This window comes from Aethalodelphis obliquidens, unplaced genomic scaffold (assembly GCF_003676395.1).
Source record: "Aethalodelphis obliquidens isolate GAN/ISIS:26980383/991018 unplaced genomic scaffold, ASM367639v1 scaffold55, whole genome shotgun sequence".
In the NCBI taxonomy this organism is placed as follows: Eukaryota; Metazoa; Chordata; class Mammalia; order Artiodactyla; family Delphinidae; genus Aethalodelphis; species Aethalodelphis obliquidens.
In genome coordinates this window covers 932409-959380 of record NW_020837999.1, presented here as the reverse complement: position 1 = coordinate 959380, position 26972 = coordinate 932409, and the positions used below count along the sequence as shown (strand labels likewise).

The 26972-nt window shown below is 37.7% G+C and overlaps 1 protein-coding gene across 8 annotated transcripts in view; it reads right to left on the bottom strand.

The window, feature by feature from the left end:
* ACBD6 (acyl-CoA binding domain containing 6) overlaps window positions 1–26972 on the bottom strand; it is a 231393-nt gene that overhangs the window by 105314 nt on the left and 99107 nt on the right. For all 8 annotated transcript variants that reach the window (XR_003428511.1, XR_003428510.1, XM_027086147.1 and 5 more), the window contains one exon: window positions 22825–22914. Coding sequence is in view for 6 of the 8 variants with exons in the window: in XM_027086147.1 (XP_026941948.1) it covers window positions 22825–22914 (90 nt within the window). In the remaining 2 variants the exon portion in view is untranslated. The remainder of the gene's footprint in view (window positions 1–22824; window positions 22915–26972) is intronic.

The following is a 26972-nucleotide window of genomic DNA, read 5'->3' as shown; positions in this document are numbered from 1 at the left end:
AATAACAATACGTAAAAATTTACTAAATGCATTTAAAGTAATACATATAGAGAAATTTATACTTCTAAGTACACCTATCAGAACAGTTGAACAATGATCTAAGCTTCCATGTCAAGAAGTCAGAAAAAGAACAGCAAATTAAGTCCAAAGATAGTAGAAGGAAAGAATAAAGAGCAAAAATCAATGACAGACACCAAATGTAAAATGGAAACAATCAACAAAGCTAAAAGCTCATACTCTGAAATGATTAAAGTTGATAAACCCTTAGCAAGAATGGTCAGTAAAAAAACAGATTATCAGTATCAGAAAATTTTTAAAAAGGGATAGCACTATACACCCTAAAGATACTACAATGATAGCAAAATGATATTATGAATAACATCAGGTCAATCTTTTATAACTTAAGATGAAATGGACAAATTCCACCAAAAACCTGACTTATTAAAACTGACATATGTCAGTATACATATATATATTAGTCTTTTCCCTTGGAGTGTAGGCCTTTGCTATAGAGAATGCTCTAGGTGTATTTCAACATGGTTATTCCCCCCTCCTCCTGCCAGAAATAAGGTTTTTTCCTCAGATCTTCACTGTGAGAACCTGAAGGAGGGTTCCTGAAAGTAAAACTCATGAAAGAGTGTAGGGCACACCTAAGACTGAACCCCTGAGGAGTTACTCCCTCTCAAGCCAGTCCACACTTAGCCTCCAGCAATTCATCAATTACCACTTGTGTTCCTATCAGTTTATGGTTCCAATGGGTTCTGCTCCAGGCGATCTGAGCTGTGATTATTTGTGTCTGTCAGCCTCTTCAGATATCAGGGTGGCACTTATCTGATGTAGTCATTACTTTTCAGTTTGTTCAACTACTGTTGTAAAGACTGTTGTTGTAAGGATAGAATAACAATTTCTACGTTCTTTACACGTTGAAGCTGAAACCAGAATTCCCCTCCTCCATCCTTTATAATGTTACTCTCTTAAATTTCCTGTACATACATTGAGCACTACATCAGATGATGTTAACATTTTTGATTCAACGGTCAAATGCAATTTATAAAAGAAATTCATGTTTACCTCTATTTTTTACCCATTCCGTGTTGTTTCTCTTTGTTGTTTATGTTCCAAGTTTCCTTCTATTATCATTTCCTCTTTATTTAAAGAACTTCCATTTAGCCATTTTTTAAGAGTAGGTCTGCTGGTGACAATTTCTCTTAGTTTTCCTTCATTTGAGAATGCCTTTATTTTACCTTTATTCCTGAAGGATATTTTAACTGGCTATAGAATTATGAGTTGAGAGCTTTTCTTTCAGCACTTGAAGAATGTGGTGACACTTCCTCTGGCCTCCATGAAAAATCATTTGAATCACTGTTTCCTTATAGATAAAATGTATTCTTTCCTACTAGCTGTTTTCAATGTTTTCTTCTCTTTAATTTTCTAAAGTTTGATTTTGAAGTATTTTGGCATAGAGTTTTTCAGGTTTATCTGTTCAGGGTTCGCTCAGCTTCTTGAATCTGTAACATCTTTCATCAGACTGGGAAGTTTTCAGCCATTATTTCTTCGAATATTTTTCAGCTTCACACTCTTCCTCTTCTCCTTCTGGGACTCCAATGATGAGAAAGTTAGATTTTTTGGTAATTATCCCATAGGTCCTGGAGATGCTGCTGATTTCTTTTCCATCTACCTTCTCTGTTTTTCCAATCAGGTAATTTCTGTTGATCTGTCTTCAAGTTCACTGATCCTTTTCTTTGTCGTCTCCATTCTGGTATTTAGCTCACTCAGCAAATTTTTATTTCCGTCATTGTATAACATCTTCAGTTCTACAATTTCCATTTAGTTCTTTTTTTATCTTCTATTCCTTTGCTGAGATTTCCTAGTTTTTTTTCATTTCATTTGTTTCAAGAATGTTCATAACTGCTCACTGAAACATTTTTATGATTAAACAACTGTCAGATAATTTTAACATCTGAGTCACCTTGGTGTTGGGTGTGTGTTGGTTGCCTTTTCTCATTCAGGTTGTGATTTTCCTACTTCTTGGTATGGTGAATAATTTTCAATTTGAGTATGCTATGAGAATCTGGATCCTATTTAAATCTATTTTATTTTAGCAGGCAATCTCCCTATATAAGTTTCTCATGCAGGTCCTGTCCTACTTTTATGACTTGTGGGTCCAATGACAATTTAGTTTTCAGAGTCCTTGAAGTGAGATTCTGGTCTGCTTTGTTTTCGTGCTACCTAGAGGTCCATGTGAAAACCTGGGCAGTGTTCCACACTGTAGTTCAGTTTTCAAACCTTTTGTTCTGTTAATTCCAGTCAGTTTAAGGTGTGAGTCACTTTGGGATCTTCCTAGGACTCCATACATAAGTTTAAAGAACCCCATTCTCCAGCTTCCTCTTCTCTGAAATACCGCCACCCCCACAGCACCACTTTCTATTTGGAAAGGGGGGTAAGTACCTTTTACTACTGCTTTTATTTCTAGAGTGGGGGGGTAGTTGTCCAAGTTTACCACTTGGCTTCCACTGATACCACCCTTGCAGGAGAAGGGAGCACTGCCTGCTACTTTTGTGCAGTAGGTGCAAGTCCAGGATTCCTGCTCAGCCTCTGTTAATACCACCCTGGTGAGGAAGGAAAGCATTGTCTGCTACCAGCCAGGGGATGTCTAGGCTTCCCTCTTGACCTCCAAACATTGCAAAGGGTGGCACATGTCTTTCTGTATGGTGTTTGGCTGGGGTAGGGTGATACTATTGAAAAGTTCCATTCTGCTAGACTGCCTCTTTCCCTGTCCTTTGGTGAGAGAAAACAGGTTTTTCTTTTCTATACCTGCTGGCATTTCTGGGATGTGGGTTTCTCAAGAGCCCAGTTCAGGTTACATAGGAAGCAAAAAGAAAACTCAAGAGAAGTGACCACAGTGTCATTCCTCAATTCTCTAGGTCCCCAATCTGCCTTTCGCAGTTGGGTTTTTACCTGTACTTAGGAGGAAGAATAGGGAGAAATGAGTCTTGCCTGGAACTGAAGACCCCTTACCTAAGATTTAAAGGAATGGCTAATAATAATCTTAAACACATTCTTTCAGATAATAAAGAAGGAATATTTCCCTTCTAGTTTTATGAGGCTAGTATAACTGATAACAAAACCTGATAGGAACACTACAACGAAAGAAAATTACAGGTCAATCAGTATTCCTTATGGTTACAGATGCAAAAACTCTAAATAAGATATTACCAAACTAAAACCAGCAAGTGAGATTTATTCTAAGAAAGCAAGGCTAGTTTAACAATTAAAAATGGATCACTACCCTGGTGGCACAGTGGTTAAGAATACGCCTGCCAATGCAGGGGACACAGGTTCGAGCCCTGGTCCAGGAAGATCCCATATGCCGTGGAGCAACCAAGCTCATACACCACAACTACTGAGCCTGAGCTCTATAGCCCACGAGCCACAACTATGGAGGCTGTGTGCCACAAATGCTGAAGCCCACAACAAGAAAGGCCACTGCAATGAGAAGCCCATGGGCCACAAAGAAGAGTATCCCCCACTCGCCGCAAGTAGAGAAAGCCTACGCACAGCAATGAAGACCCAATGCAGCCATAAATTAATTAATTAATTAATTTTTTAAAATGGATCAATCCCAACATCATTCTTTTTTTTTTTTTTTTGCAGTACGCGGGCCTCTCACTGTTGTGGTCTCTCCTGTTGCGGAGCACAGGCTCTGGACACGCAGGCTCAGCGGCCATGGCTCACAGGCCTAGCCGCTCCGCGGCATGTGGGATCCTCCTGGACCGGGACACGAGCCTGTGTCCCCTGCATCGGCAGGCGGACTCTCAACCACTGCGCCACCAGGGAAGCCCCCAACATCATTCTTAATGGTGAAAGACTGAATACTTTCCCTATAAGATCAGGAACAAGAGAAGGATGTCTGCTCTTGCTACTTCTATGCAACATTTTATTGAAGGTTTTAGATAAGGCAAGTACGCCAGAAAATGAAATAAAAGGCATTCAGATATCTTTATTTGTAGATGACATAATCACGTATATAGAACACCCCCCCCACAACCTATTAGAAATGTGAGTTCAACAAGAATGCAGGATACAAGATCAACACAAAAAAAACAATTGTATTTCCATACACTAACAATTAACAATCACAAAAGAAATTAAGAAAACAATTCTATTTAAAATAGAGGTATAAAGAATAAAATACTTAGGAATAAATTTAACAAAAGAAGTGTAAGACTTGTGCACTAAAAACTACAAAGCACTGAAAGAAATAAAATAAGATATAAATGAATGGGGAGACACTTCATGTTCATGAATTAGAAGACTTAAAATCTTAAAATGGCACTACTCTCCAAATTGATCTACAAATTCAATGTAATCCCTATCAAAATCTCAGCTGCCTTTATTTTTTTGTGGAAATGAACAAGTTGATTATAAAATTCAAATGGAAATTCAAGGGACCCAGAATAGCCAAAACAATCTTGGAAAAAGAAAAAAAGAACAAAGCTGGAGAACTCACACATCTCAGTTTCAAAACTTACTACAAAGCTATAGTAATCAACACAGTGTGGTACTGGCTTAAGGGTAGAGATATCAATCAATGGGACAGAATTGAAAATCTGGAACTAAACCCTCACATTTATGGTCAATTGATTTTTGACAAGGGTACTACAACAATTCAATGGGGGAAAGAATAGTCTTTTCAATAAATGATGCTGAAACAACTGGATATCCATATTTAAAAGAATGAAGTCAGACTCCTATCTCACGTCATACACAATTAATTCAAAATGAATCAAAGACCTAAACATAAGAGATAACACTATAAAGCTATTAGACGAAAAAGGCTTAATCACTATGATCTCTGATTAGGCAATAGTTTCTTAGAAACACCACCAAAAACACAAACAACAAAATTAAAAAATAGATAAATTAGGTTTTATCAAAATTAAAAATTTTTGTGTTTCAAAGGACACTATCAAGCAAGTGAAAAGACAATCCACTGAATGGAAGAACATATTTATAAATCGTGTATATATATATATGTGTGTACACACACACACACACACACACACACACACTTTTTTTTTTTTTTTTGCCGCACCGCATGGCACACAGGGATCCTAGTTCCCCAACCAGGGATCAAACCCCTGCCCCCTGAAATGGAAGTGCAGAGTCCTAACCACTGGACCACCAGGGAATTCCCTATAAATCATATATTTTGTAAGGGATTTACACTCAAAATACGTAACTCTTACAACTCAATAATAAAGAGACAAATAATTCAATTTTTAAAATGGGCATAGGCACTGTTAGTAACTGTTTGCTCTAGTTGTTCAAGGTACAGAGACCCTTAAGGAATTAGATGAATCCATGAAACTACCCTAGTCCCTGTTCTTTGAAGGGGGGTGGGGGGTGTCTCTCCTAATGGTGGGTAGGGAATTTAGGGAGGTTTTTTAAAAATGCCAAGAGCAAAATAAAAGGTCTGACTCAGTTAGTCTTCATTCATCCCACTACTAATACCATCACCTAAGCAAAGCTTCCAACCTGCTCCCTTGTATTCACACCTTTTAGGCATCTGTTGTGACATATTTTCCCTCTGAGGTCACCAGTGGTAGTCCTCAAAGCTGATTTCACCCAGGTAAATATCTCAGACAGATGAGAGGATGGTAACATGAGTCACAAATGATGATTTGCCTCAAAAGGCTGGCCCTGAGTCCATTACATCCCTCAACAGATTTTGCTTCTAGAGAACCTTACTGTGCTTCCTATGTCTTTTTTTTTCCCCACCCAATTAAAAATAAAATGGGCACAGGATCTGAATAGACATTTACCTAAAGAACATATAAAGGGACTTCCCTGGTGGCACAGTGGTTAAGAACCCGCCTGCCAATGCAGGGGACACGGGTTCTAGCTCTGGGCTGGGAAGATCCCACATGCTGCGGAGCAGCTAAGCCCGTGCACCACAACTACTGAGTCTACGCTCGAGAGCCCGCGAGCCACAACTACTGAGCCCATGCACCGCAGAAGCCTGCATGCTCTAGGGCCCGCGTGCTGCAACTACTGAGCCCGTGTGCTGCAACTACTGAAGCCCATGCTCCGCAACAAGAGAAGCGACTGCAATGAGAAGCCTGCGCACCACAACAAAGAGTAGCCCCTGCTTGCCACAACTAGAGAAAGCCCGCGCGCAGCAATGAAGACCCCATGCAGGCAAAAATAAATTAAAAAAATAAGTAAATTTATAAATAAATTTATAAATAATCATGAATCATATACTATTAAAAAAAAGAACATATAAAAATGGTCAGTAGCACATGAAAAGATGCTCAACATCATTAACCACAGGGGAAATGAAATTCAAAACCACGATGAGATATGCTAGGATGGGTGTAATCAAAAAGACTGATAATAACAAATGTTGACAAGGATGTTGAGAAACTGGAACTCTCATACATTGCTGGTGGGAATGTAAAATGGGGAAGCCTCTTTGAAAAACCATAGCGTTCCCCAAAAGGTTAAACACAGTTATCTTACCACCCAGCAATTCTACTCCTAAGTATATATACAAGAGGAATGGAAATATATGTGTATATGTCCATGTTCAAGAATGTTCACAGGCACTTTATTCATAGTAGCCTAAAACTGAAGGGACAGAAAAAAGCCCCTAAAAACTAAATATCCATCAACAGGAGAATGGATATACTGTGGTATATGCATACAATGAAATGTTACACAGCAATACAAATAAAGGAACAAATGAAATACGTAACAACCTGGATGACTCTTACAACTCTTTTATTGAGCATAATAAGCCTGATCCAAAAGAATATTATTATAATATTCTAAATACCTGAATTTAAAGAAGAGACAGAACTAACTGATGATGATGGAAGTCAGAATAATAGTTACCTCAGAGCGGGGGTGGAAGGATTGATAGTGACAGGAAGTAGCTTATGGAAACAAACCTGCAAGGGGTTCTGGAAGTATTCTAATTTGATATAGATGGCAGTTGCACAGATACACACACACACATATATAACGCATTAGGTTGTATACTTAATTTTTTGTACTATATGTACCTCACTGAATGTATTTTATATCTCAGTATTTTAGATAATTAAGAAAAACTACTCTGTGTGCAATAATGTACTAACTATCTTTAAAATATGTTATATACATGTAAGCAGAAAAAATAAAGATGAGAAGGAAATGTACTCAAATTTTACAGAGGAGAGGATAAGGGCTTGGGCTTTGGAATCAGAACATGTTCAAGTCTAAACTTTGTCACTTACTAACTCTATGCCTTCTGTTTATCACGAAAATGCAAATAATATACCTACGTTATCAGCTTAATGTGATGACTATACATAAGATGCTTGGTACATGGCAAATACTAAAAAACTGTTTTATATCCTACCCCCCCCAACACACACACAACAGAATTACAGATGGTTTTACTTACTGCTTTATATACTTTTCTCTTGCCGCCGCCCCCCCCAACCCATGATAGAGAACTGTGAATTCAAATCTACAGAGTTTGGAATTCATTCTATAAGCAGGGAAGTCATTAAAGAGTTTTGAACAGGTCAGTGACATAATAAACAGCAGTCTTGGGAAGGTTCTACTGGCAGCAACATGCCTGGTGAACTTGGGGAAGAGCAGACTCGGCCAAAGAACAGTAGGCTAGCCCTGAGGTAGAGGAGCTGCTGTCGTCATTTTAAGCCCCACAACACCCTGGAGTAATCTAGAATTCTCATTATCCCCGTTCTTTTTTTTAAAAATATATATTTCCTACTTATTTCATAAAACTATATCTGCATATAGCATTTCTTCTTTTCAGATTCTTTCATTTCACAAATATTCTTTATTAAAACTGAGATATAACTGACATATAACATCATATTGGTTTCAGGTATACAACACAATGATTCGATATCTGTATATATTACAAAATGGTCACTGCAATAAATCTAGTTAAATCTCATGTTTTTTGAAATTTTCTATAACACACAGTCATGAAGGTATTCAGTGAGAGGGTATGTAGCTCTGTGCCATTACATAAACCATAAGTTTATGTAATTTATAAATCACAAAGTCCTTAAACATTTCAGTAACACTCAAAATATTCTTCTTTGGAAGTGCTTAACACCCAGGACACAGTGTAGACATCCAACACCACAGACGCTCCCACTTCTCCCCCAACCTCTCTTATTTCCTTAACACTACTTTACTATAAATCTGAGAAGTCTAGCAATAAATCCAGCATTCGAATACTTTTAAATGTGCTTTTAGAGTGGTTTTAATCATTCTCCAGGACTTAAAGATCAAACTTACTCAAGAGGTCTGGCGGGGGTGGGGGTGGGGTGTGTATTTAACCCATATCCTAATCTCAAATGTAGTTAAGGACCTAACTTCCAGAGCTGAACTAAAAATCAATACCAAGCAGTGGAAAAGACAAAACTGTGTCCATAATACTGCCAGATAACAAATGAAATCTATAAAGGATCTTTCTCAGAAATAAAATTAAAAGATCCAATTCCATCAGAGTCACAGAATGCAGAAACTGCAGTGCGATAGAAGTATATATGAGATATACTGAAAGGTAAAAATGACAGGAAAACACAGAGTAGACGTGGACATATCTTTAATTACTACTCCGTTTCAGGCTAATGGTAAAAATTAGTCTTCAGATACTTGATAACATCAGCCTGTCTCTGCTGGGTTAGTACCAAGATCTGTGGCCAAGCAAATACTTCTAATAAAATTGATTTTCCTTTTTGGCAACCAATAGGCCAGTCAATAATAATGTTGTTTCAGAAAGACTGAGTCATGAGGGAGATGAACATTTCCTTCCATTTATTATGTTTGTATTGTTTATATTTGAAAAGAGTTTTCAATAAGGAAACCTAAGAAGAAATTACAAGGGGAAAGCTATTCTGAGAGTTAATCTCCAAAAGCCCTCTGATTTGGAAGCATGTTAGCAACCCAAACTGACAAAGCCAAAAGCATTCCCTTAACTGAAGCTAGATCATATGGATTAGGACTGTCAATAATAAAGGAAAACCAAGGCTAGGGGCAACACAGAGTGGTCATATGAAAACAAAGAGGGCAAGGAAAACACTGGCCAGGCATATAGTCCCAACTGATCCATCCTTAAAACCTACGTGGAACTTTTACTTTGCATTAAAGTTTAGTGTTAGGTAAAGAGCATTCTATAAAGCCACGTACAGCAGTTTTTTGTATTGTTTGTCTTATAATACTCAAACAAATAGAATACAAGAAATCCACAGGCAAAAACTTCAGGCTGAGCCTAAACTAGGGACACTTCCCTCTAAAATACTACCCCTGACAATGCAAACCAAATAAAAGTCATGAGTGCACCAATAAGTTTTTGTTTGTTTTTTAACTTAGTGTTGGTGGTGACTGGGGGAAGTGAGGGTTGGAAAGATGATTTTAAAGTTCACAAAGAAAAATAAACAAGCAAAAATAATAGAGAATATTCTGAATAAGTAATTAAGTAATCTATCCTGCCAGGTATTAAAACATATTTTGAAGCTACAATACTTAAAACAGCATAGCACAAGTACATGAACAGAAAAACAGAGCAATAGAACAGCCGAGAAACACAGTGAAATATGTAGATGAAGTAAGACTATAAAAAGAAGACACTTCAAATCAGTAGAGAAAAGATTATTCAATAAACATTACTGGAACAACTAGCTAATCATCTAGACAAAAGCAAAGCTGGCAACATCTGGACAAAAATAAAATTCCTATTGCATACATGTGACACAAATTAATTCTAGATGGATCACAGAAACCATGAAATGATGAAAGTACTAGAAGAAAAGTTTTAATAATAATTATATCACAATGAAAATGCTAATATTCCTTAAAACATCAAAGTTCTGAAACAAGGATAGGAGAAAGAATTATTTAAAGTTAGTCTTTTGCATTTTTTGAGTTTTCTTTCCTTTGTATATATACAAACTACTAAACAAAAAATCAGTGAAATATATATGGCTTAAGGTTATGAGTCTGACCTATGACTCGAAGCTAGGGAACTGGCCCAAGAAGAATGCACACATGTCTAACGGGGAAAGAAGTATTTATTCTAATAAAATAACAAGGATACCCCAAAGGTTCTGGTAAATGCTTTGGTCTTTTCTGGTTGTCATGATATATTTTTTTCTAACATTTTGTCAACTTCTTTATAAGCTGATATTCCTTTGTTCAATATTTACTGAGCACTGACTATATGTCAGACATACGAGGCACTGGTCATACAACCATACTCTGGTACCTGTATACGGTGGTGCTGAGGACAGACATGTAAACAGTGAATTACAAAACAAGGTGACTGCACTGTGGTAGCTCTTTGATGAGCTTAAGAACAGGGAGCTATATAAGTGGGGGTGTCTATCTGGTCAAAGTGAAGGAAGGCTTCCTGAAGGAAATGATGTGTAAACTGAGGCCTAGGAAGGAGAACAAAGGAGACAGAAAACAGTATCTAAGAAGACCAACAGGAGGACCTTCAAAACAGCAGAGGAGTTAGATGTGGAGATCACCTTCCTCCTCACAAATACATCAAAAATACATCTACATGTGGAACAACTCCTAGAGAACACCTACTGAATGCTGGCAGGAGGCCTAAGACTTCCCAATAGGCAAGAACTCCCCACGTACCTGGGTAGGGCAAAAGAAAAAAGAAAAAACAGAGACAAAAGAATAGGGACGGGACCTGCAACTCTGGGAGGGAGCTGTGAAGGAGGAAATGCTTCCACACACTAGGAAGCCCCTTCACTGGTGGAGACGGGGAGTGGGTGGGGGGGAAGCTTCGGAGCCATGGAGGAGAGCTCAGCAAGAGGGGTACAGAGGGCAAAGCGGAGAGATTCCCGCACAGAGGATCGGTGCCGACCAGCACTCACCAGCCCGAGAGGCTTGTCTGCTCACAAGCTGGGGCGGGCGGGGGCTGGGAGCTGAGGCTCGGGCTTCAGAGGTCAGATACCAGGGTGAGGACTGGGAATGGCTGCGTGAACACAGCCTGAAAGGGGCTGATGCACCACAGCTGGCTGAGAGGGAGTTTGGGAAAAAATTCTGGACCTAAGAGGCAAGAGACCATTGTTTCAGGGTGCACGAGGAGAGGGGATTCAGAGCACTGCCTAAATGAGCTTCAGAGATGGATGCAAGCTGTGGCTATCAGCGTGGACACCAGAGACGGGCATGAAATGCTAAGGCTGCTGCTGCAGCCACCAAGAAGCCTGTGTGCAAGCACAGGTCACTATCCACACCTTCCCACCTGGGAACTGTGCATCCCATCACTGCCAGGGTCCCGTGATCCAGGGACAACTTCCCCAGGAGAACGCACGGCACACCTCAGGCTGTGGCAATGTCACACCAGCCTCTGCCATTGCAGGCTCACCCCGTATTCTGTACCCCTCCCTCACCCAGGCCTGAGTGAGCCAGAGGCCCCTAATCAGCTTCTCCTTTAGCCCCCGCCTTTCTGGGTGAAGAAGAGACACCCTCAGGCAACCTACATGCAGAGGCGGGGCCAAAACCAAAGCTGAACCCCAGGAGCTGTGCGAACAAAGAAGAGAAAGGGAAATCTCTCCCAGCAGCCTCAGGAGCAGCAGATTAAATCTCCACAATCAACTTGATCTCCCTGCATCTGTGGAACACTTGAATAGACAATGATCATCCCAAAATTGAGGCAGCGGACTTTGGGAGCAACTGCAGACTTGGGGTTTGCTGTATGAGACTGACTACTTTCTGATTTATATGTTTATCTTAGTTTAGTTTTTAGTGCTTGTTATCATTGGTGGATTTGTTTATTGGTTTGGTTGCTCTCTTTTTTTAATTACTTTTTTATTTTTTAATAATTAAAATTTTTTTTATTTTAATACCTTTATTTTATTTTATTCTATTTTTTTCTCCCTTTTCTTCTGAGCCATGTGTCTGACAGGATCTCAGTGCTCCAGCTGGGTGTCAGGCCTGAGCCTCGGAAGTGGGAGAGCCAAGTTCAGGACACTGGACCACCAGAGACCTCCTGGCCCCATGTAATATCAATCGGCGAGAGCTGTCCCAGAGATCTACACCTCAACGCTAAGACCCAGCTCCACTCAACAGCAAACTCCAGTGCTGGACACCCCATGCCAAACAACTAGCAAGACAGGAACACAACCCCAAACATTAGCAGAGAGGTTGCCTAAAATCATAGTAAGTTCACAGACACCCCAAAACACACCACAGAACTCAGTCCTGCCCACCAGGAAGAAAAGATCCAGCCTCGTCCACCAGAACACGGGCACTAGTCCCCTCCACCAGGAAGCCTATACAACCCACTGAACCAACCTTACCTACTGGGGTCAGACACCAAAAACAATGGGAACTACGAACCTGCAGCCTGTGAAAAGGAGACCCCAAACACAGTAAGTTAAGCAAAACAGGAAGACAGAGAAATACGCAGCAGATGAAGGAGCAAGGTAAAAACCCACCAGACCAAACAAATGAAGAGGAAACAGGCAGTCTACCTGAAAAAGAATTCAGAGTAATGACAGTAAACATAATCCAAAATCTTGGAAATAGAATGGAGAAAATACAAGAAATGTTTAACAAGGATATAGAAGAACTAAAGAGCAAACAAACAATGATGAACAACACAATAAATGAAATTAAAAATTCTCTAGAAGGAATCAATAGCAGAATAACTGAGGCAGAAAAACGGATAAGTGACCTTGAAGATAAAATAGTGGAAATAACTACCACAGAGCAGAATAAAGAAAAAAGAATGAAAAGAATTGAGGACAGTCTCAGATACCTCTGGGACAACATTAAACGCACCAACATTCGAATTATAGGGGTCCCAGAAGAAAAGACAAAGAAAGGGACTGAGAAAATATTTGAAGAGATTATAGTTGAAAACTTCCCTAATATAGGAAAGGAAATAGTCAATCAAGTCGAGGAAGCAGAGAGTCCCATACAGGATAAATCCAAGGAGAAACACGCCAAGACACATATTAATCAAACTATCAAAAATTAAATACAAAGAAAAAATATTAAAAGCAGCAAGGGAAAAGTAACAAATGACATACAAGGGAATCCCCTTAAGGTTAACAGCTGATCCTTCAGCACAAACTCTGCAAGCCAGAAAGGAGTGGCATGACATATTTAAAATGATGAAAGGGAAAAACCTACAACCAAGATTACTCTACCCAGCAAGGATCTCACTCAAATTTGACAGAGAAATTAAAACCTTTACAGACAAGCAAAAGCTCAGAGAATTCAGCACCACCAAACCAGCTTTACAACAAATGCTAAAGGAACTTCTCTAGGCAGGAAACACAAGAGAAGGAAAGGACCTACAATAACAAACCCAAAACAATTAAGAAAATGGTAATAGGAACATACATATTGATAATTACCTTAAATATAAATGGTTTAATGCTCCAACTGAAAGACCCAAACAGGCTGAATGGATACAAAAACAAGACCCATATATATGCTGTCTACAAGAGACCCACTTCAACCTAGGGACACATACAGACTGAAAGTGAAGGGATGGAAAAAGATATTCCATGCAAATGGAAATCAAAAGAAAGCTGGAGTAGCAATTCTCATATCAGACAAAATGCACTTTAAAAACTATTACAGGAGACAAAGAAGGACACTAAATAATGATCAAGGGATCAATCCAAGAAAAAAATGTAACAGTTGTAAATATTTATGCACCCAACATAGGAGCACCTCAATACATAAGGCAAAAAATGCTAACAGCCACAAAAGGGGAAATAAAGAGTAACACAATAATAGCAGGGACTTTAACACCCCACTTTCACCAATGGACAGATCAACCAAAATGAAAATTAGTAAGGAAACACAAGCTTTAAATGACACATTAAACAAGATGGACCTAACTGATATTTATAGGACATTCCATTAAAAACAACAGAATACACTTTTTTCTTAAGTGCTCATGAAACATTTTCCAGGATAGGTCATATCTTGGGTCACAAATCAAGCCTTGGTAAATTTAAGAAAATTGAAATCGTATCAAGTATCTTTCCCGACCACAACACTATGAGCCTAGATATCAGTTACAGGAAAAAAAATGTTAAAAAAGTAGAGGGGCTTCCCTGGTGGCGCACTGGTTGAGAGTCCGCCTGCCGATGCAGGGGACACGGGTTCATGCCCCAGTCCGGGAAGATCCCACACGCCGTGCAGTGACTGGGCCCGTGGGCCATGGCCACTGGGCCGGTGCGACCGGAGCCTGTGCTCCGCAACGGGAGGGGCTGCAGCAGTGAGAGGCCCGCGTACCGCAAAAACAAAAAAAAACAAAAAAAAAACACATGGAGGCTAAACAACACGCTACTAAATAACCAAGAGATCACTGAAGAAATCAAAGAGGAAATCAAAAAATACCTAGAAACAAATGACAATGAAAACACGATGACCCAAAACCTATGGGATGCAGCAAAAGCAGTTCTAAGAGGGAAGTTCATAGCAATACAATCCTACCTCAATAAACAAGAAAAATCTCAAACAACCTAACCTTACACTAAAGCAATTAGAGAAAGAAGACCAAAAAATCCCCAAAGTTAGCAGAAGGAAAGAAATCATAAAGATCAGATCAGAAATAAATGAAAGGGAAATGTAGGCAATGATAGCAAAGATGAATAAAACTAAAAGCTGGTTCTTTGAGAAGATAAACAAAATTGATAAACCATTAGCCAGATGCATGAAGTGAAAAAGGGAGAAGACAAATCAACAGAATTAGAAATGAAAAAGGAGAAGTAACAACTGACACTGCAGAAATACAAAGGACCATGAGAGATTACTAAAAGCATCTATATGCCAATAAAATGGACAATCTGGAAGAAATGGACATATTAGTAGAAAAGCACAACCTTCCAGGACTGAACCCAGAAGAAGAAATAGAAAATGTAAACAGACCAATCACAAGCACTGAAATTGAAACTGTGATTAAAAATCTTGCAACAAACAAAAGCCCAGGATCAGACGGCTTCACAGGCAAATTCTATCAAACATTTACAAAAGAGTTAAGACCTATTCTTCTCAAACTCTTCCAAAATATAGCAGAGGGAGGAACACTCCCAAATTCCTTCTACGAGGCCACCATCATGCTGATACCAAAACCAGACAAAGATGTTACAAAAAAAGAAAACTACAGGCCAGTATCACTAATGAACATAGATGTGAAAATCCTCAACAAAATACTAGCAAACAGAATACAGAAGCACATTAAAAGGATCATATACCATGATAAAGTGGGGGTTATCCCAGGAATGCAAGGATTCTTGAATATATGCAAATCAATCAATGTGATACACCATATTAACAAACTGAAGAATAAAAACCATATGATAATCTCAACAGATGCAGAAAAAGCTTTCAAAAAATTCAACACCCATTTATGATAAAAACTCTCCAAAAGTAGGCATAGAGGGAACTTACCTCAACATTTTATAAAGGCTATATATGACAAACCCACAGCCAACATCGCTCTCAATGGTGAAAAACTGAAACCATTTCCACTCACATCAGGAACAAGACAAGGCTGCCCATTCTCACCACTATTATTCAACATAGTTTTAGAAGTTTTAGCCACAGCAATCAGAGACAAAAAAGAAATAAAAGGAATCCAAATCAGAAAAGAAGACGTGAAACTGTCACTGTTTGCAGATGACATAATACTATACATAGAGAATCCTAAATATGCTACCAGAAAACTACTAGAGCTAATCAATGGATCTGGTAAAGTAGCAGGATACAAAATTAATGCACAGATATCTCTTGCATTCCTATACACTAGTGATGAAAAAACTGAAACTGAAATTAAGGAAACACTCCCACTTACCACTGCAACAAAAAGAATAAAAAACCTAGGAATAAACCTACCTAAGCAGACAAAAGACCTGTACGCAGAAAACTATAAGACACTAATGAAAGAAATTAAAGTTGATACAAACAGATGGAGAGATATACCATGTTCTTGGATTGGAAGAATCAAACATTGTGAAAATGACTCTACTACCCAAAGCAATCTACAGATTTAATGCAATCACTATCAAACTACCAATGGCATTTTTCAGAGAACTAGAACAAAAAATGTCACAATTTGTATGGAAACATAAATGACCTCGAACAGCCAAAGCAATCTTGAGAAAGAAAAACGGAGCTGGAGGAATCGGGCTCCCTGACTTTAGACTATACTACAAAGCTACAGTAATAAAGACAGTATGGTACTGGCACAAAAACAGAAATATAGGTCAATGGAACAGGATAGAAAGCCCAGAGATAAACCCACGCACATATGGTCACGTTATCTTTGATAAAGGAGGCAAGAATATATAATGGAGAAAAGACAGCCTCTTGAATAAGTGGTGCTGGGAAAACTGGATAGCTACATGTAAAAGAATGAAATTAGAATACTCCCTAACACTGTACACAAAAATAAACTCAAAATGGATTAAAGGCCTAAATGTAAGGCCAGACACTATAAAACTCTTAGAGGAAAACATAGGCAGAACCCTCTGTGACATATATCACAGCAAGATCCTTTTTGACCCACCTCCTAGAGAAATGGAAGTAAAAACAAAAAGAAACAAATGGGACCTAATGAAACTTGAAAGCTTTCGACAGCAAAGGAAACCATAAACAAGACGAAAAGACAACCCTCAGAATGGGAGAAAGTATTTGCAAATGAAGCAACTGACAAAGGATTAATCTCTAAAATATACAAGCAGCTCATGCAACTCAATATCAAAAAAACAAACAACCCAATGCCAAAATAGGCAGAAGACCTAAATATACATTTCTTCCAAGAAGATATACAGACTACCAACAAACACATAAAAGGATGCTCAACATCACTAATTAATAGAGAAATGCAAATCAGAACTACAATGAGGTATCACCTCACACCAGTCAGAATGGCCATCATCAAAAAAATCTATAAACAATAAATGCTGGAGAGGGTGTGGAGAAAAGGGAACACTCTTGCACTGTTAGTGGGAATGTAAATTGATACTGTTAGTGGGAATGTAAATTGATACTGTTCTCTATGGAGAACAGTATGAAGGTTCCTTAAAAAACTAAAAATAGAACTATCATATCACCCAGCAATCCCACTACTGTGCTTATACCCTGAGAAAACCATAATTCAAAAAAAGTCATGTACCAAAATGTTCATTGCAGTACTATTTACAATAGCCAGGACATGGAAGCAACCTAAGTGTCCACTGACAGATGAATGGGTAAAGAAGATGTGGCTCATATATACAATGTAATACTACTCAGCCATAAAAAGAAACAAAATTGAGTTATTTGTAGTGAGGTGGATGGACTAGAGTCTGTCATACAGAATGAAGTAAGTCAGAAAGAGAAAAACAAATACTGTATGCTAACAGATATATATGGAATCTAAAAAGGTTCTGAAGAACCTAGGGGCAGGACAGGAATAAAGATGCAGACATAGAAAATAGACTTGAGGACACGGGAAGGGGAAGGATAAGCTGGGACGAAGTGAGAGAATGGCACTGACATATATACACTACGAAATGTAAAATACATAGCTAGTGGGAAGCAGCTGCATAGAACAGGGAGATCAGGCTGGTGCTTTGTGACCATCTAGAGGGGTGAAATAGGGAGAGTGGGAGGGAGGCTGAAGAGGGAGGGGATATGGGGATATATATATACATATAGCTGACTCACTTTGTTATACAGCAGAAACTAACACAACAATGTAAAGCAATTACACTCCTATAAAGATGTTCAAAAAAAAAAAAAGGCGGCCAACAGGTGAGCAGCATGTCAAGTTCTTCAGAACCAGTGGAACTCAGCATACCATAAGCTAGGAGTGTGCTGAGAAATAAGTGGAGAGGTAAGCAAGGTCCAGATCATGAAGGGTTTTATAGGGCAAATTAAATTTAGATTTTACCTTAGAATAATAAAAGTAAACAAGAGAACATTTGAAAATTAGCATTTCATTCTTTTTTTCCCTAATTTATTTATTTATTTTTGGCTGTGTTGGGTCTTCATTGCAGTGCGTGGACTTCTCATTGCAGTGGCTTCTCTAGTTGCAGAGCATGGGCTCTAGGCGCACGAGCTTCAGTAGTTGTGGCTCGCGGGCTCTAGAGCGGAGGCTCAGTAGTTGCGGCGCACGGGCTCAGTTGCTCCGCGGCATGTGGGATCTTCCCGGACCAAGGCTCGAACCCGTGTCCCCTGCATTGGCAGGCGGATTCTCAACCTCTGCGCCACCAGGGAAGCCCCTGAAAATTAGCATTTTAGAAAGAATCTCCAGATGAAAAGTGGGAAATGTATCGAAGGACATCAAGATTAGAAGCAGGGATATAGTTGAGAGCTGCTGAAATAATTTAATAAGCTTGTGTGTTGGCAATGCTGAAATAGAGAAGTGGATAGATTTGAGGTACACTTAGCAGGCAGAACCTATAGGACTTCAGTGGGTGTGAAAATGAGAGAAGAATAAAGGATGAGTCCTGGAGTACTGGGTGGATGCTGATGCCAATTACGGGGGGGCGGGGGCGGTGGCTGTTGAGAGATGGTAAGTTCAGTGTTAGACACTGTGCATTTGAAGTGTCTGAGGGGTGTCCAAGAAATATATGTTGCTGCAGCTACTGGCTGAGAGACAGGTTGGAGATAAAGAGGTCTTCTATTTTGTCTGTGAAATAAGGGAAAATGTGAGAGTAAGAAAGACCGTAAGACTTGCCAGTCAAAATTAAAGATGGATACCATGATTTATGATAATATCCAGGCTGAGTAATTTTTTTTTCTAGCTTTGCCCAGACCCAGAGTGTAGATGTATAGAAGGCAGGCAACTGTAATCAGAATTAGCATTTTGCCAGGTGAAAAACAGGGAATGGGAATGAAGATGAGGATAATTGCATGAGAGTGGACAAAATGAACTAAAATGGGAGAAGGCAGATCAGTCAAGGGACTCAGGATTTCCATAAAGCCAAATAAGAGATTTAGAGTGAAATGAATTGGAGAGTACAATTAGAACTGAAAATTTCAGACTTGATGAAAAGTTCAGGGTTAGCCCAGGAGGCCGAGGGGACTAAAGTGGAAGGGATATGCCAACAAATATTATGTAAAGGAAAAGCATTTTGTATCTATCTTTAGTATAATTTATACTAAATTAAAAAGCAAACTCCTAAATAAGACAAGGATGCCCACTTTTACTACTTTTATTCAACACAGTACTAGAAGGTCTAGTCAGAGCAGTTAGGCAAGAAGATGAAATAAAAGGCATCCAAGTTGGAAAGGAAGAAGTAAAATTATCTCTGTTCATAGAGAACATATCTTGTATGTAGAAAACCCTTAAGATTCCACAAAAAGCTGTTAGAACTAATAAGCAAATTCAGCCAAGTTGCAGGATAAAGAATCAACACACAAAAATCACTTGCATTTCTAAACACTAACAATGAATAATCAAAAAAAGAAATTTAGAAAATAGCTTCATTTACAATAGTGTCAAAAAAGAATAAAATACTCAGGAATAAACTAAACCAAGGAGGCAAACGTACTGTATACTGAAAATTATAAAACAATGCTGAAAGAAATTAGAGACACAAAAAAGGCCATTCCATGGATTGGAAGACTTACCATTGTTAAGATGACAATACAGGTATCTCTTGCTTTTCAAAAGTCTGCTTTATGCCACTTCACTTTTACTAAAGACGTACATTAGTACCTGTTTTTGCTAACCGAAAGAAATCTAAAGACGATTTTTGCTTTTACAAAAAAAGGTGAAAAGCAAAACCAGCGCTCGCCCTTTGTTTTGCAGCTGGCTATTGTAGAGGCAGCGTGCACCCTGAGCACTAAGAGCGGCACCATCTAGCTCCTTCTCCAGGAACTACACTGTGCATCTCAGCACGAAGCCACCATAACTTTTAACTGTGTGAGCATCTGTGCTTTATCTCAGTTTACTTTGTGCGTTCGTTAGCAAGATGTGTCCTAAGGTAATTGCTTCTTTCCTTTACATCATTTTGGCTTACAAAAGGTTTCGTAGGAATGATTTACTTTCAGAGAGCAAGGGAAACCTGTACTCCCCAAATCGATCTATAGATTCAATGCAACCTCCATCAAAACCCCAATGACTTTTTCGTAGAATTAGAAAAATCCATCCTAAAATTCATATGGAAACTTAAGGGACCCAGAATAGCCAAAACCATCTTGAAAAAGAAAAACAAGTTGGAAGTCTCACACTTCCTGATTTCAAAAATTACTACAAAGCTACAGTAATCAAACCAGGGTAGTAGTGGCATAAAGACAGACATATAGACCAATGGAATAGAATAGAGATCCCAAACTCTTGCATATATGGTCAAGTGATTTCTGACAAGGGGTGTCAGGACCATTCAGTGAAGAAAAGACAGCCTTTCAATAAATGGCGCTGGGAAAACTGAATATCCACATGCAAAAAAATGAAGCTGGACCCTTACGTTACCTTTTACTTGGGTCAAAAAACAAAGCTAAAATCATAAAGCTCTTAAAGAAAACCTGGGAAAAAGCTTCATGGCATGGCATTTTGCAATGATTTCTTGGATATGACACCAAAAACACAGGCAACAAAAGGAAAAATACATAAGTTGAACTTCATCAAAATTTTAAACTATTGTGCATCAAAGGACACTATTATCAGCAGAGTGAAAGAAAACCCAAAGAACGGGAGAAAATATTTGTAAACCATGCATCTGATAAGGGGGTGATATCCAGACTATATAAAGACTTCTTACAGCTTAACAACAAAAAAAACCCAAACAACCCAATTAAAGAATGGGCAAAGGACATGAATAGACATTTCTCCAAAGAAGATATACAAATGGCCAAAACTGATTGTTCAACATTAATAATGTTCAACATCATTAATCATTATGGAAGTGAAATTAAAACCACAATGAGAGACCACTTCACACCCACCAGGATGGCTAATATCAGAAATACAGAAAATAACAAGTGTTGGTAAGGATTTGGAGAAACTGGAACAATTGTGCATTGTTGATGGGAAGGTAGAATGGTGCAGCCACTGTGGAAATGGTATGGTGATTCTTCAAAACATTAAACGAAGAATTACCATATGATCCAGCAATTCCACTTCTGGGTATATACTCAAAGGAAGTGAAAGCAAGGATTCAAACAGACATTTGTTACCCATATTCATAGAAGTATTAATCACAACAGCCAAAAGATGAAAGTCACCTAAGTGTCTGTAGATGGATATCTGGATAAACAAAATATGGTATACACATACAATGCAACATTATTTAGTTTTAAAAAGGAAAGAAATTCTGACACATGCTACATCAGGGACAAACCTTGAAGACATTATGCTAAGCGAAATAAGCCAGTCACAAAAGGACAAATATTGTTATGATTCTACTTGTATGAGGTATCTACAGTAGTCAAATTCATGAAGAGAGAAAGTAGAATGGTGGCTGCCAGGGGCTGAGGGGGTGGGGTGGGGAATGGGGAGCTAGTTATGAGTACAGAGTTTCAATTGGAGAAGATGAATAGGTTCTAGAGATGAATGGTGGTGACGGTTAAACACCGTAAAAGTAGTTAATGCCACAGAACTGTACACTTAAAATGGTTAAGGCGGTAAATTTTATGTTATATATATTTTGCCACAGTCAAAAAAAAAAAGAGAGAAAAAGAAAGAAAGAAAATTTCGGGGTAAATCTTAATGACCTTGGATTTGGCAAAGGTTTCTTAGGTATGATGCCAAAAGCACAACCAACAAAAGGAAATAGATACACTGGACTTCATCAAAATTAAAAACTTTACATGCACCAAAGGGCACTATTAAGAAAGCGAAAAAACAGCCCACGAAAAGGGAGAAGATATCTGCAAATCATACATCTGATAATGGTCTAATGTCCAGAATATATATAAAGAATTTTTAGATCTTAAATATAAAAGACAACTCAGTTTAAAAAGGGGTGAAACACTTAAATAGACATTTTTCCAAAGAAGACATATAAACTGTCAACAAGTACATGAAAAGATACTCAGCATCATTAGTCATTAGGGAAATGCAAATCAAATCCATACCATGATGAGATATCACTTCATGCCCATTAGAATGGCTAATGAACAGAAAAATAATGTGTATTGGCGAAGAAGTGGAAAAACTGGAACACTCGTGAATTGCTGGCGGGAATGTAAAATGGTGTAGCTCCTGTGGAAAAGTTTGGAGGTTCCTCAAAAAGTTAAACATCAAATTACCATATAACTTAAATTCTCCTCCTAGGTACAGAACCAAAAGAACTGAAAACAAGTGTTTAAACAAAAACATGTACACAAATTGTTCACCGCAATTATTCACAACTGCCAAAGGGTGGAAACAACCCAACTGCTCATCAACTGATGAATTGATAAAATGTGGTCTATCCATACAACGGAATATTATTTAGCCACAAAAAGGAATGAAGTACTGTTACATGTTACAACATGGATAATCCTTGAAAATATGCCAAGTGAAGGAAGCCAGAAACAAAGGCCACATATTTTATGACTCCATTTATATGAAATATCTAGAAGAGGCAAATCCACTGAGAAAGCAGATTAGTTGTTGCTAAGGTCTGGAGTGAGGGGGAAATAGGGAGTGACCACTTAATGGGTACAAAGCGTACTTCTGGGGTGATGAAAATGCTGCAGGACAAGACAGTAGTGATGGCTGCACATTGTTAAATGCCACTCGACTGTACACTTTAAAATTGTTAATATGGTAAATTTTGCTTTATGTGGATTTTACCCCAATTTTTTTAAAAAAAACTCCCTTTTCATCACTCTTACCTGACAGTTAATATCAGCTCTATGTTGTAGCAGGACTGTGACTAGTTCCTTATGTCCTCGATCACAAGCCCAATGGAGTAGAGCTCTGCCCTAAAAACACAGAAAAAGATAAATGAATTTGTTAATCCAGTGTGGGACCATATAAAAGATATAAGGTCTGAAGAAAGACAGAGTAATATGCAAAAATGTAGATTAACTATTCTAAGAATGATTGATATAAAATGTTCTATGGGAAAATCAGCAGACTGGAAATCAATAGAAAGTCCTGAGTTCTACTTCTGGAATCTGTTCTGTACTAGCCCAGTGACTTTCTTCAGCCTGAACAGCTTCCTCACCCACAGCGTGGGGGTAACACTAACAACAATAATACCAATAACATTTGTTGAATGAATGAGTTACAAAATAATGCTTTGTAAATTTTGAAGTACTCTATAAAGGTAAGAGATAGTTTTAAATTATGTCCACTTCTGGTGAAAAAAATCCTATGGATAAAAAAAAAATAAGTACTTAAACCTAGGTAGAGATCATAATCTAAATGCAGTTTATCTAAATTTACTCAAGTTTATTCCTTAAAATGTAAGAAAATTTAATCACTTTGAAACTAAGCATTTCCCCTTCATATCCCAAATTTACACCCTGAAATATCCCCAAAACATTAGTAAAGTCTGCTAGTGTTTGTCTTCAAATGCTGACTGTGAAAGCCACTTGTAAAACAGAATAGATATTAACTGTCAGGAGACAAAAGTACTAAATATGAAACATTAATTTTAACTGTTGTCTACCAAGGATGAACGGTTACTCTCAATGTGTTAATTCTTTTCTCCACTGTCAGACATCTTGGTTTAGTTAATGAAAGGAGCCTACTCAGTCCAAAGAATAAACAAAACCCCCAAAGCTAAGGGCTTTTCTGAAGAAATGAGTGATGTATGGCTTAACACTACTTTTTTCAGGGTGGTAGTGATGTCATTTTTTAAAGAATGGAATGTTTTTCCAAATTAAGTTGAAATCCCTGCTTTATGTCATTTTAGAAAAGATTTAAGGAGATATAAGCTGGGACAAAGATGACTTTAAAGTAAAAAGCACTTTTCAAGAAAGCTTTTCTAAACTCACACACTTCACCTTACAGACTCTCTTCACATACCTATTCGTTCAACTAATCAAACCAGGAACTATTCTTGAAACAAACAAACAAAAAGTAAGACAACTTCTTCCTTACAAATTGTCCTTTTCTTTTTCTTTCATTTGCTCAATTTATTTTTACTTACCTGTGAATATCTGTTTTGCAATAGGCTTACACAAAATCCGAAGAGGAAGGGAAGCAAAAAATTTTAAAACGTGGGCAAATCATTCACAGTTTATTGTAACAGCAAAACTACTTTGCTCAGAGCCCACTAAAAATTTTTTAAATGGAGACAATTCTAAAAGCCAAGTAAAAAATGTATTGTGGAGTAGAGAATAGAGTTGCCTATGGTAAATGTTCTCCAGCTCTAACGTGTACTGATTTAGTGTTACTAGAGCACTAATTTCAAAACCCTCTATACGAATAGATAGATATTCTAATTAGACTCTCAGAACTAATACCAATGTATAAAATATTTTATAGTTCAATGTAATTGTTTCACAGTTTTTACATTAAAATAATCAGATAAAACGTCAAAGTCTGTATCATTCTTAGTTCTAATTTTAACTGTACATTTTATGGCTATTATGTTAAATTGTTAACAAGAATTACTACATAGTTAAAATGATGCCTGATAGACTTACACAGGGAACCTACCAGAAGTACCTAATAGTTAAGTAAGAAAACATAATATTAATATATCTAGTATTTTTACTACAAGATGTACAGATAATTTCTATTTCTCAACCAGATTCCTGATTTCTCCTTAGGTTTAACCCAATAGGGTTACATAGCCTAATGCTAAATTATAAATCCTTAGCTGTTTCGGTGGGAAAGCAGACAAGCAACGCATTTTACTGTTAATGGGGAGTTATATTTTAAAGTTCCCACATGTGGTGCCAAAAATTTACTTTAGACGAAACACCTATGACTGGACCTCAGTAGAGATTTTCACTTTGGATATATTTTCTAGAAGGGTGGCACTTGTATAGCAATGTTTTAAGGAGGATGATGTGCTCTCAGACATTTACACTATGCTTTTTAACAGGTTTTCTGACCTGCAATGTAATTAATTTTTGTAACACATTATTTTAATGGTACACTAATTAACCTTGAATTAGAATGAATTCTCTGATAATGACTTTCTGCAGAAGGGCTGAAGATAGCTACATTAAGACCACCTAATGATTAATATTTTTATGCAGCATTAAGAAGTTCAAAAACAAGAGCAGGATTAAACATACTTGTAAATAAGCATAGATAAAGTAAATCAGGCTTTGGAATTTTTGCCTTCAAATATCCTGCATTTAAATGAACAAAGATCAGCACAACCAGGTATCTGAATGTGATAACTCTTTACTTCTTCAAATTGTAGAGTTCCTGTAAACATACTCTAAGATTATTAGTTCAAGTAATAAATAACCAGTAATTTGCAGAGAAGATATCTGCATATCTATCTATCTATAGATATCTATCTATAGATATCTGCAAAGCTATCTATAGATATCTATCTATCTATAGATATCTGCATATCTATCCTCATAACCCCTACTGATAAAATCAGTAAATAAACACCTGTGGTTTCTCTCCTTTCTCTTTGTTAACCATAAACATATATGGACCAATATAATGCAATTATTAAATTTACTAAATTAGTTTAGATACAGGATTCCATAATTTCTCTTCCAGAAGGAAAACCATCAATTAGGCGCACATTAAATTTATATTTGCTTAAAGATTTTATACAAACTTATGAGATATTTTACCTATTTTTAGATATAATTGTTTTATCTTCTATGAATGATATAATCTCTTACAAATTTTCAAGTTAAATTTATTTTTACTGTTACCACAAAAGCTGACAATTGTTTGTCTGCTCCTAGTTTTAATAACTTCTGAAAGAATATCGCAGAACTATTTGGGACATTTGTGGGGAAAGCCATTATTAAAAGGAATCTTTGTTAGGTCAGCAGAAAACCACAAGCACTGTTTGGAGAGCTCTGGATAAATTCTGGAATTCAAATACAGTAAAACACAGCAGGGAAGAAAGAGTTCCCATCTGTTAACCAAGGGTGCAAATACCGTCTTACCTCAGACAGATGAATGACTCTAAAGTGCTTGGAAAGTGCAGGGTGGCAGCTAACCTATTAAGTGGTATTACTTTCATACCTTCTGGAAAATACAGAGTGAGTCTTAATATTTTATATGCTTCTTTGATATCCTTGGTTACTTGTTCTTAAACCATGCAGAATTTTTAAAAATTAGATTTCTCCTGGCTATCACAAATTAAATGAAAAGAGATGGTATTATAAAATGACTCGATGTTCTTAGGGTATTTTGAGAACAGATACAAACAAAACATGTACACCATACATACAGTAGACAAAAACATGGCAAAGTTGGTATGTTTATATTTGTTAAGAGTTGCCATTTTATCAAAGATGATATGGTATAGTACTGTCTAATTATGAAGTGAAATACTGCAAATAGGCTGACTTGAATTTCTCTCTCCAAAAAATTGGGTTTCAACTTACAATTGATTGACTTCAGCTACCAATAACCTGTAGTGTCTCTGCCTCCTCTCTCCTATCCCTATCTTCTACCCTTTGCTGCTGCCATTGTAGCAGCTGGCTACAGTGAGAACTCCCCCACCTGCAACCACCAGAAACTACACAAAGCCTCCTACTTCCACCCACCTCTCATTAGTGAACCAACAACGTTCTTTCAAAAACTCAGACAGCAGTAGGACTGGGTGGCAGTTTATGACCGCAAGATGTGGCTAGCATGGAAGCTAATACACATTTAAAATAAGTGAATACTTGATCTCCTTCACTGGCTAAGATCTAAGGTAAAAGGAAATGGTATTGCTGAGCTATCAGGGAATTCAGAAGGATTTTAAATACACTACTTTAGAAACTCCCTTTATAAGCATTTACTAAGCCATAATGTTAGTAACTAAAGGGTTAAGGAGTAAGCAAGGGAGATATTACTTCATCCTGTATAAAATAATAAGTAATCCAGTGATAAT